This window comes from Thalia democratica, chromosome 9, assembly GCF_965202585.1.
Source record: "Thalia democratica chromosome 9, ktThaDemo2.hap1.1, whole genome shotgun sequence".
In the NCBI taxonomy this organism is placed as follows: domain Eukaryota; kingdom Metazoa; phylum Chordata; class Thaliacea; order Salpida; family Salpidae; genus Thalia; species Thalia democratica.
The window spans coordinates 15,956,590-15,969,707 of record NC_139173.1 but is presented as its reverse complement, the minus strand read 5'-3'; the positions used below and the strand labels follow the sequence as shown (position 1 = coordinate 15,969,707).

Genomic DNA, 13,118 nt, shown 5'->3' with positions numbered 1-13,118 from the left:
AAACAACCCCACTTAGGCTCAGAAGCTCTTTGAATGAATTTTTGTATCAAAAAAAAAACTAAGACTTTGGAGATATTTTACAGAAAATTATGACAAGTATCTAAATCTACAATTGAGATTAAATATAAAAATACTTAATACCATTTAAAAGATCTATATTGTAAACTTATGAAACATGATTTATAGAATACAAATTACTATGTTCAAATTGTACATGCATTTATAATAAATTAAACACTGTAAAACAATTCCTTGAAAAAATACTTAAATTTAATATTTTGAATAATATATTAAAAATTAATTTTATGACCATATCGCAGTTTTTGTCACTGAATAATTATGTTGAAGGATGTTTTTGGATTCTAAACCTTAGAAATCTAACTACTAAAGTTTGGAAACAGACTCAATGGTTTACTGATATAAAATTTTAAAAAATAATAATAATGAAATAAATTATAAATGTTTTATAGACTAAGATTAGTAAATGTTTTATTTTATTTAATTATTTTATAATGTATTTTCAAAGTTCATGTTTCAAAAAATTAAAAAACTCTTTATAATATACAAGTTATGAAAAATATAACCTTAAAAAAATTTAAGTTTAAAGTAGAAAGTAAATCTAGAAAAAAACAGTAAAGTTTTCTTATAAAAAAAATATTACATAAAATCTATTACTTGTTTATTTAGCCTAATTATATATACATATAACTACTTTATTTTGTATCACACTTATTTTTTTAAAAACAAACAGGTATACTGTATTTAATAGCAAGCTTTACAAATATCAGTAACTTTTTAACTTATTCATTGACCAAACATACGGCATGTATTTGATCCTGTTCAGCGTCATCTGCAACTTGAACAAGCAAATCTTCATCAAAATAATCATCATCCAACCAACTGTCGGATTGGGCACTGGACTTCTGTTCATTGTTGTTTGATTTCACGCGAAAATCGTCATCAGAGTCGTCAAAATAGGTTTCAGATTTTATTTTTTCATTGGAAAAGGAAAGCTTTGTATTCAAATTGCTTTCATGCGACTTTTTGTCATTTTTGTTATTTTTGGTGTCATCACGCTAAATTTTTTAACTGTTACAAAAATATTGCAACTACTACGTAAGTTTTGAAATAGAGTCTTACAAAGTTTAACGATTAAACAAATGGTAGTCAAACTTTAAATTAGCAAGTAAATTAAAAAAAAAATTTTGTAATTTAAACTTTGTAGGAAATCAAAACAATTTAAAAAACTTGTTTTTTAGACTAATTACAATTACATCTTATATAAGAAGTAGAAATAATATACTCACTATAATACCAAACTGATATTACAATTAATCAGTTTGTAAGTTTTATTATGCAATTAGATTATAAAATAATTTACTTGTAAGTATGTACATACAAAGTAACCATATTAATTAAGATGATACATTTATAGCGTGTAAAAATGATCTTTTTTATAAAACCAATATGTATTAAAATCAAATATAATATTTATATTATAGAACATTTTATCCTAAGATTTAGAAAAGCATAGTCCATAAGAATCAAAATATCTAAAAAAGCTTGTCAATTATTTTTGTAACTAACGTTTTCAAAACTTAGTAAAAACGATAACTTTTATAAAGGTATAACTTTACTAATATAAATACTCAGTAAAATTATATATTTTTTATCAAATGCAAATAACTTTAAATACTTCTTTAAAAATTATTACGCAAAATTGATATGCAATCAGTCTTAAATGAACAATAACAGGCTTGTATAAAATTTATAAAAACTGTTGAAAAATACAGAAAAAACATGACAACTAAGTTCTTTGGATCTTTTTTTGATGTACTATTTCCTTGATATTATTTCAACTTAAATAGCTTAAGTAAGAAGCTTACAAATAACAAATTAAATTAATGGCTAAAAATTTTAAATTGCCTTTTGAATCAAAACATAATTTAAGGATAAATTTCAAAGGCTATATAGTATTTAAAATTCAAATAAATTGAAAATTTTCAACTAAACATGTTAACGAATACTAGTTTGATTAACATACTTTGAAAAAATTAAGAATGCTTTTCTGCTGAGTATTGCTTAAGTCCATTGCGCCTTTATACGAGGCATCCTCATCATGCTCTGTTTTATTGAAGTCGTTATCAGCCAAACCAGCCTTTTCAAGCATGTTTAATTTTCTTTTGACCAACTGAAAAATCATTATTGTCAGCAACAACATAAAGCATACTAAAGTACCCTAGAAATAAAAGTAAACAGACGAAACTTTAAATAACTATTCAAAATATAAATTTAAGCGTTTGCTAATAAAGATCCTAGCGAAACAAGTTAACTGGAATATATAATTAGAGCAAACTCAAACAGTACTCTTTCTGTTTTTTTCTGTACTTTCAGTACACATGTTTTTGTTAACACACTTCAACGGAGCTTTGAAAAAAAGATACAATAAGGAAAGAATAGACGCTAAAGTAGGTATACATATATATATATGTGTTTATTAAGAATAAATACTATAGATTATTGTAGATTCATGATTAATGTTAAGTACAATAGATAATGTTAAATAAAATAGTTTTGAAACTATACAATCTTTGTAACTAACAAGTCTAAATTAGATAAACACATCATAATATAAATCACACTCACATGGATGTCAAGAAATACTGATTTAAGATATTTAACCGTTGTTAAATATTCAAAAAACATCCAACAGTTAGGTCACAATATTACGCCTTTATACATTAACATTAAAATATGTCATTTATCTTGCAGTGCAAACTAGATAATTTATTCTTTATGTTTGGAAAAATGTAGTAAGCACTTTAATTCAATTTTTTTACGATTATTTTAAAAACATAATACATTTTTACATTTATATCAAACACAAATTGTGATTTATTTATTGTATTTTACTATATATTCAAAATGTCTGTATAAGATATTTACTATTTTAATACCCGACTGCTCTTTTTTAAACCAATTAAGTTATTAATTACCTTACTTAATATGTAATGTATATGCAGTTTAAGATTTGGTGCTTTTATGTACGGCGCTGTAACTTAATTATTGGTCAGGGCTTTGAATGCTTAAAAACAAATTTAGTTTTTGTGCTTTGTTTTTAAAATCTTAAGTTGTACTTAACTTTACTTATGTTATAATTCAGATATAACCATTATAACATTTTATAATCATTTATTATCTCAAGTTTCTGTAGCTTTAACTACCTTAAACTATTAATTAATTTATTAATTCAGTAATTAATGTTTGTTGTTATACTTCTATTTATTTGCAATAGATTACTTATTTTTTTTTAATAATCGTAAAGTATTTTTAAATTAAAGTGTCTTATTACTCTTTCCCAAACATAAAGAATAAATTATCTAGTTTGCAGTTCAAGATAAAAGACTTGTTTTAATGTTAATGTATAAAAGCGTAATATGGTGACGTAAATATTGGATGTTTTTTTTTTTATTTAACAACAGTTAAATATTTTTAAATCAATATTTTTTGACCTTCATGTGAGTGCTTGATATTATGATTTGTTTTTTTTATTTTGTATTTTACTATATCGAATTTAGACTTAGTAATTACAAAAATTATATAGGTTTATAACAGTCGGAATTAACACTATATATTGTACCTAATATTAACCATGAATCTACAATAATCTATAGTATTTATTTTTAATAAACACATATATATATATATATATATATATAATTTATTGAAATGGCGATTTTAAAAATTCTGGAACATTTGAACATAGTTAAATTAACTGGCTGATGATTAAAGCTTTATGAAAAATTAAAGCTTTATGAAACATATGTTCCAGAATTTTTAAAATCGCCATTTCAATAAATTATTTAAAAGCCCTTCAAGTGGGCTCAGTTGAAAGTGTTTAAGTTTAAACATTAACCTTATTTTATATATATATATATATACCTACTTTAGCTTCTATTCTTTCCTTATAGTATTTATTTTTACAGAGCTCCGTTGAAGTAACAAAAAAATGTGTTAGTGTAATAAAAAAAGAGTACTGCTTAAATTTGTTATTATGACATTTGTAACATAAATTACTATGTATCAAAACTTTAACAACAAATATATTGTAAATTGTGTTCATAGAAAACAAAAGAAATCAAGACAAAAAAGTATGATCTGAGAGTATTCTTTCATTTATACAATTTAAAAAAATAGTTTAAAATTTAAGGTTAAGACTAAATGTTTATGTTTATACTCTATCTACCTATACTCTAGTGCAAGGGTCGGCAGGAGGTTGGTGCCCGCGGGCCAAATTTCAAGTTTCCAAAATCTTCGCGGGCCGCAATTTATAGTTTTAGTGGCATAAAAATAATCTTTTTGTTTTAGTTTTAGTCACACTGAAGAAAATTTTACTTTTATTCAGTCGAATATTTTTAATGACTTTTAGCTACACAAAAAATTCCTATTTAATTATAAATGTTTGTTAGAATAAAATTCACATTGACTAATATACTTAAGTCTTAAAAAAACTTTTTACTATCTTAATCACTTCATCAAGTTAACTTAATGTTTTTGTTATTTTACTTACAACCTAACTCTCTATAAAAACCGAGCATGAAAAACATTTATGGGTCACTTTATACATTTTTAATTTTATGAACCACATTTTCATTTTTTAAAATACATTAACTTTTGAAAACAGTTTTTGCGTTTTAAACAGTTTGCACTCTTTAAAAATTCCAGTAAATAGTTAACAAAATAAAATTATACCTAGTTGTATCGTAAAAAAACTAAAAACATTTTCTTACGTAATCAATACTCATATACTTAAATAAAACAGCTTGTTAGTAATTTATTAGTGTTTTACATGGTTGCCACTTTAAAAGCGAAAATGTCTGAGTTATATCAAACCAGCCTAAGTTTATTTAAAGTTGAAAATGCTAAAAGCTTGCTCTTAGTCAAGCTTAAATACCTAACTAAAATATAATCATTACAAAAAAGTACATTATATTTAAGTAAACTAGAAAAATTACAATTAATAAACTACACTACAGTCATAAAAACTATTCTGAGAATTCGAAGATTTATTAAAAGTGTTTGAAATAAAAGTTTCACACACCTGAGTTTTTTAAAATGTCTTAAATAGGTCTGGCCTAGTCTGATTTTTTTTTTAATTTTTTAGACTAGCCTGTTTGTTTGACAGCCTTTTTAAAATAAAGTTCACAAGATAAAGAAATAACAAAGTTTATTAACAGTGAATTAATTATATAGCAAAAATAATACTATAATTCAGTTTGAATAGACAATTAAGTTTCTTAAATACTTTTAACGGAAGTATAAAAACTTATTAAGTCATTAATAAAGTATAAACACTTATTTTTTATTGAGCACTATAGCAATTCTTTATCTGCAATAAAAATATTGCATTTAAAAAGAGTAAATGTAAACTTAAAAAACGTTAGTTAAAAATTATTCCAAGAAACGAAAAAAAATATTGCTTAAGTCAGTTTCAACAAAGCACATGGTTATGTTCAGTAACTACAGACTGATCAGAAAAAATTCTATAGGAAACTTTTAAAGTAGCAAAAGTAATTACTGTGCATTTAAATAATTCCTATGATAATCTCTGTATAAAGTTTTACATACAATAAAAGAGGATTATATAGCGAAACCATGTAAATCTGATTACCTACAAGGGATGCGAAAGATAAGAAAATTAAAATAGTTAGTAATTATACTTTAAGTTTCCATTATTACCTATTTAAAAAAAAAATCCTGTATTTTATAAACATGAAGGTTGTCTAATAAAAATATATGTGCTATTTTTAACCCTTAAAAAGAATGTAAACAGTTCCAGGGATGCCAACGGCTTTTAAGAAATGTTTTCCAGATATTATGATTTCCTACAGGTTTTTGAAGGTATAAGTTTTTGGGTCTATTTTTAGTATAAAATTAAGTCTCAGATAAAAATTGGCTTGAATGGTATAGCAAGATTAAAATGATACTGTTAAGCTACTTTAAATTTTTTTAATAAAAAATGGTGATAACAAAAAAAATATTTACATGATAGATTTTTTATGTCGAATCGAAATTTCATTACTTTTTCATCATTTTTCATATTTTAGAATAAAAAAATCAATTCAAGCCAAAAACAGAAAAAAAGCCTAAATTGGCATGAGATTTGAAAAGTCTTCAAACTAACCTGACTTAGTCTGAGTGTGTGGCAATGTTTACTTGTTTATTTGCATAAGTTTGAATATTTTGTTTAATTATATATATTGTTAATTGAACGATAAAAAAGCGCTCAAAAAGTTTGGTCTAAGGACCTGGTGTACAAAGGAATCTTTCAGTTATCGAGTCGTACACCACGACTATACAAACTTTATAAATTTACCATCCCTAAATCTAGTTTGTATTAAATAGGCAAAAAACAACACCTGTGTATATTAGTATGCAAAGTATATAAATATGTTTAGTTTTCCAAAATATATTGTTTGAAAAATGAAAATGCATACCTAACAAAAACTGTTGTAACTTATGTCATATATATTGTTTTAAATGTGTCTGTACAGACTAAGATATTACATATATAAACAATAGTCATAGAAAAATGTTCTTAATCTAACTAAGTATTACATAAAATAATGGTTCAAAAAATGAGCATCTATGTACATTGGTGTGCCTAGGAAATAATTTAAAGTGCACAGAAAACTTCTGAAAATGTGTCAAAACTAAAATAAAATAAACTTTTTTTCTTATTATTATGTTATTTTAAATGTTTTGTGTACACTCAAATTTAACTTATAGTGATAAACATCTATTTATGTTTAAAATACATACTAAACAAAATACTTAAATTGTAAAGAAATGACATTTTAAATAATAGTTGTGCATTATTTTTTTACAAAACTGAAAATATTTGCTTTTAGTTTATTTACTAAGTAGGTATTATATAAATGTCTAACTAAAAACAAGCACTCTTTAAGACTTTTTTTTCAGATGATTACTTGCTGTTGTAAGAAGAAAGTTATTATGAAACTGAGAAAAAAAACATTCTTCGAATACTAATCTGTCTTTTTAACATTTTTTTATCTAAAGCAGAAACGTCTTTTAATTGTTTTAAAATGTTATACAAGGACATAAAACGAAATTAATCAAATTAAACCAAATTACTGAAGATTATAACAAATTTTTGCTCAGCGGGCCACATTTACATGCTCGCGGGCCGCAGATTTATCTTTCACGGGCCGCAGTTTGCCGACCCCTGCTCTAGTGCTTTAATTTGTTTTAAAAACAAAACGTAATAGTTTTATTGCTTATTTAAGCTACAATTATATGTTATTTAAACTTTTTTGTATAGAATATTTAAATTTAACTATTTTTTTCATAATACCAGTCTTCTTTATACAAAAATCAAAACGGCCTAATAGTTTTTAATTTATCAACAACAATAACTACAACTATGTTATCAAGTTTTAAACCCATGAGACAGTGCACAACTTAAATGTGCTAATCGACAATCAAATTCTGGACGACTAAAATAATCATCTAAAATTTTGCCCGCAGGATTAAATTTTCTTACACCGCTAAGGAGCTCAACTCAAGCACAGTTTTTATGCTCCAGTTAATCAAACGTTTTCTATAAAATATATTTAAACAACTTCAGGTCTTTAAAACACAGTAGGTACTTTGTATAGGCTAATCTTGTTATAACATAAATAAAACTTCGAATGATATTTAAACTTTAGTGATGAACACACTGAACATAGATTTAGGATAACTAACTTGCCATACATGGTCATCGCTTGTTCCTTTTGCAATTAAATAATGAACATTTACAACACTTTTTTGTCCTATTCTGTAACACCTGTCTTCAGCTTGAATTAAAATCTGAGAATTTTTTTTATAGTTCATGAATATATTAAACTTGTATAGTTTTAACTAACTTTATAAAGTAGCAAGTAAATAACTCGAACAAACTAAGTAATAATTAGAAACGTATTATTTTATCCCAGCCTTTAGATCAGGGTTTCCAAAGTGACAACATCGTCCTCTTTTGGGTGATTATAGTTGATCGATGGGCAATTGTTTTGCATTAGTGTAATCAGAATGTTTACCTTAATAAATTTAAAAAATTTGGGCTAAAATTTACAAAACTTTCAAACGCTAGTAGAAAAAATTTGAGTGTCTATTTTCATTTAAAGAAAAGCCCATATTTTCTATAATTAAAAAAAGAACTAGTAAAAGTAACTATTCTATAAAAATGACGTTTTTATTTGTGAAATTAAACCATACCTTTAGTTATAGGTTTTCTTTATACGCTTTTGTAAAAAGATTAGTAAGTTTTGTAGATATAGTTGTTTGGATTAAACGAACTAGTTAAGTTGTAATGACTCATAAATATACTAAAACAAAAAGAAGAAAACTCCTGGTAGTTAGTTTATATGGAACAACTATTTTTTCTAAATGTAAAAATATTTTACGTTTACTTAAATACTAAAACTCAGTAATTAAGTAGATTGGTACTACTAAAAATTTTATTTAAAATACTCTACCTACAAGACTTCAATACATTTAAAATAGTCATATATAAAAAGACGTTATATATGTAGGATGATTTTAGGTGTTTAACTTAATAAGTGAACGTTTTAATCGCTGTTTGGGTAATCCTACTTTAGATACATTGTAAAAATAAATCAAATTTAAATTATTTGGTTTTATAGTAAGGTTAAAAAATAATTGAGTCTAAAATGTACCTAATGTAACGTAGCGTAGGTGTTTTAGTTGCAACAATTCACAGAACATAACATTTGCACTAATCTTTATTTTGCAGGAAAATGGTTTTAAGTAAGTTCCATGTTAGATCACTTATAATTTTATTGTACTTTATCACCATATTAAGTTTTTTTTTCCTTGAAATAAGTATATACTTGAAAATATAGTAATAAAAAAATAAATTCAGTAGTTCTGTTCGCAGTTTAAAATAGTTGTACACTGCACTAATAAACTTAACTTAAACTAAAATTAAAGTTTCTGAAAAAAGGGTAGGTTGACCCGTCAAAAAGAAACCTAAGATTATGGTAACAAAATGTACAGCAAAACTTTATTCAAATTGAGTTCAATCTATCATTTTTGAAATTTCATTTAGTATACAGAGAATTAATCATAAATGCTTTTAAACGATATCGATTGTTATTAAATTCATAAATAAAATTTCAGGAATTTCATTTATATCAGGACTAAATACAGAGGAGTTCAGGTTGAAAGAATGTCAAAGCATGTGACCTTATTTCTTTCTATTTTTATAAACTATATACTATGATTGTAATTACTTTAAAAAGGTTGTTAGTAAAGTTATAAAACCTTGTTAAATACTAAAACTTACACCAGGATTCCAAAAAAGTTCAGCAAAAACCACAAGACAAGCTGAGTTTAATGTTATTCCCATGTTTGCTGCAGTGATGCTTAACAAGGCAACTTTGCAATCTGCATTTTCCTGAAAAACATCCACGTTTTGCTGTCTTTTGTCAGATGATGTTTTGCCATCTATTCTAATGTATCCAACGCTCTATAAAACTTAATGTAAATACTTAAATACTATAACTTTTCTTACGAAATTCACAATATTTGACACCGACACATTTTGAGCTATTGATCTCGAGCTATAAAAAAACAATAAAGAGTAAAACTAAAAAAAGTTTATTGCATGTTTTACAAATCTAAGTCTTAAATATTTTGCAACAACTTAAATCATGTCTAACTTTTTTTACAAGTTGTGTTTCAATATTGTTCATCATAGACTGATGATGAGCGAAAACTACAAACTTTTTGTTGTTTTCAAGTAAGTCAGTTATATAAGCAACGACAGCATGAGATTTCACTTGCGCAGTTTCAGCAAAAAATTGTAACAATCTTCCATGTTTTTCTACTCCCTTGAAACAAAAAAAGTTTTTTAAGAGATTAAAGATACTTGAGATAAGCAAAATATACTTTTAGTCATCTGAACCTCAAATTAAACAAAGATAAACGTTATAATTTAAAACATATTAGTAAGAACTAGTACAAAATATTTTTAATAACTATGTCAAATGAGTTCTTGACTATCTGTATTTCTAAAATACTAGCAAACCGTTAGTCCAGCCTTGTTAATTTCGTTTTTTATATCATGCAAGTTTTCTTTCTGCTGCTTATTAAGCTGCTTGACAACAGTCCCCACATCGACCAAAACAGTCCGTCTAATTTTCGGTGGAAGTTCGCTCAACACGCACTCTTTAGTTCGCCTCAACATGACTCCTCCGTGTTGCAGCAAAATTCCAAGCTCCTTCGAGTTTGACGATCCAGAGTAGTCGGTGCACCATGGAGTCTAAAAAAATAATTCAAACCAAAAATTTTCAAGAAACAACAATTATTATTTTTTTTCTTATTACAGTATTAGTTAAATAGTAATGAGACATCGAGATACCAAACGTTTATTTAGTACTACTACAGCTTCACTGCTTTATAGCAGATTTTAATATACGTAGGTATTAGTTGAAAAAATTATATTATCTATAAATTAAAAGTATCCTGTAAGAAAAATAGTTTCAAACTTTTTTATACGTATCTATTTTAAGATCAAACTAAGAATTATTTTATAACACTAATATTAACCTTTTTTGGACCACAATAACGTTGGCCAAACTCTATAAACTTGGAAAACAGATCGGGTCTGAGAATAGAAAGCTGTGGAAATAGTTCAATAGGTTTAGAAAGAGCTGGAGTTCCTGACAGTAGCAACAAATGTTCGCATGGTTTCAAAACTTGCATTGCTGCTTTTGTTCGAGATGCTTTCATGTTCTTTATGAAATGTGATTCATCCTAATTTAAATTACATTCACTGTCAATATTTAAAACAAATATTTGTGTATTATTATAGCAAAAAATAAGCGTTGTGCATTTTCAAGGAGTAGTATGTATTGAAAATATAATTAGCTACTAAAGTAAAAATTAAACAAAAATAATTTGTAATTTTGTTATCATTAAACCAAACCATTACAAATACTAAAACTATTTTAAATACCTATGAATAACAGCTATAAAAAATAATATTAGGACCCAAAAAAAGAAAAAAAAGGTTTATAAAATACATAAAACCTTACAGATATTTGACAAAAAGTAAAATGATAAAATTGAGTTATTTACTTACAGTGTGCTGGCAAGCGGTAATTGACTTTTTGGTGACAAACAAATTAAACTAAGGGCTATACACTTTTGAATGAAATTAAATTTCTATTTTTCAAAAGTGGTTTTTTTTCTGTATTTTTCAAGTATCTAAAAAGTTGTGTAAGTTTAAATTCAGCCAATTTTTGTAAATCTTCTGTTAAAATTATCCAAAATAATTTTTAATTTTACGTCAAAACTAAAGCTTGCTACAAGTACACAAAAATATCTAAAATACATTTTTAACCTAATATATGATATAATATATAGATGATATAAACTACAAGTATTTTAATCATATATGGTATAGTTAGCGTTGAACAATAAATTAAGTTATTCGAAAAGTAAATATACTTGATTATGATATTTTGTTTTCAAACTTAATTTTTTTAAACTTAAGAGTTTTTTAAGGCAATCTTGGGGAATACTGAGAATCAAATAACTCAAAATTCCCCCTTAACATTAACAAAACACATTATAAAAAAGTTACAAAAGACATAAATATTAGAAATTAGGGACCGACATTTTTTAAAGGTTTTTTATAAGTAATTTTTTGTACAATATTTACGGTTTTTTTTTTTTGAAAAAATATTAAAAACTAAAAAAAAATCCATAATTTTGAGTTTTCAAAAACAAATAATTTCCAAACAAAACACTTCGACAGACATTATAATAATCTTAATGTTATGGTAAAAAGATAAGTTAAAAACAAGTTTTTTTAGACATTTTTGTATAGATTTTGCAAGTCACAATTTCGAAGAACTTATAGTAATTTTTGAAATGAAAAATAGCAAAAAAATCGTTGCATTTAAACTTGCATAACTTCTAAAACACTTGAAACAAAAAGAAACAAAACTAGTTTTAGAAACAAAAAATTCAGTTCTATCCAACTATGTATATCACTTGGTTTTTTTCTGCTCACCAAAATTATTTTTATGTATGAATTACCGCTTTATAAAATTTTGTAATATCAATCTACAAGGTGGGCCTACGGGATAAATGCGGACATCAAAGCTAAATTTGTGACCCGTGAGGTAATTTTCAGATCAAAAAACTGTTTTTAAAAACAGTAATAAGAGAATATTTTGTGGTTTTAGCTTACCATTAAGGGTCTTAATTTAATAATTGTTCATAAATAGTGCTGTACTATTGCTTATTTAATCACTTTTTGGTTTAAAATAGCATTTCTATGTTGGTTAAAACAAATATTTTTAAATAACAGTGGCCCGTGAGCAACTTTTTCGAGGATATTTGCCCGCAATTAATAAAAGGCCTTCATTGTTATAAACCTTAGTGAATAGAAACTTTTTATAAAGCAAAAAAAATCCTAAAAGTATAAAAAGTTTAAAATACAACATATACTCATCATTTAGATTTAGATTATATATTTTATTTTTGAGGATAGGTTTTAAAAAATATATTTTCAACTCGAATCTTATAGATGTCTGTACAAAGAGAAAGAAAACTAGATTTTAAGATTACATAAAGGAGTACATCGTTTTAAACAGCTGTATGTTCAATATGTATGTGGAATTTGTTAAATTTTATCTATTCTTAATATAACAGGAATATAACCTAGAAAATTTTATTTAGCAAAAGTAGAAATAAGAAAAGCTATCTTCATATAAAATATATCATAGAAATAAACTTACTATTATAGCAACTTGGAATTTTTTAGCAACAAATAATTCTTTCATTTTACCAAGCAAATTGTAGCTTACAATGGTAATGGAATGCTTTAAATTTGATGTTTTTTTACCTGATGTTACCAAAAAAATATCATCATCTTTCAATATCGAAGGCAACCATTTAAGAAAAGACTGTAAAAAAAATTATATAATATATAACTACAGTATATCAGCTTTTATATTTATTCTTATGACTATTATTTCTAAAAATATTTTAAACTTTTTTCAATAAACTAAAACAATAAACTT

At 25.1% G+C, this 13,118-nt stretch overlaps 1 protein-coding gene across 3 annotated transcripts in view; it reads right to left on the bottom strand.

The window, feature by feature from the left end:
* The window catches only part of LOC145844411 (SNF2 related chromatin remodeling annealing helicase 1-like), a 35,009-nt gene that overhangs the window by 596 nt on the left and 21,295 nt on the right, over positions 1-13,118 (bottom strand). Inside the window, exons 6-13 of one of the 3 annotated variants that reach the window (XM_082951809.1) lie at positions 12,834-13,001; positions 10,633-10,839; positions 10,112-10,345; positions 9,744-9,914; positions 9,368-9,550; positions 7,768-7,872; positions 2,045-2,191; positions 822-1,076 (exon numbers count right to left, since the gene is read on the bottom strand). In XM_082951809.1, coding sequence (XP_082807935.1) covers positions 822-1,076; positions 2,045-2,191; positions 7,768-7,872; positions 9,368-9,550; positions 9,744-9,914; positions 10,112-10,345; positions 10,633-10,839; positions 12,834-13,001 — 1,470 coding nt within the window. Of the gene's footprint in view, positions 1-821; positions 1,090-2,044; positions 2,192-7,767; positions 7,873-9,367; positions 9,551-9,743; positions 9,915-10,111; positions 10,346-10,632; positions 10,840-12,833; positions 13,002-13,118 lie in introns of those variants that run through there. The other 2 variants (XM_082951810.1, XM_082951811.1) reach the window with 2 other exon arrangements.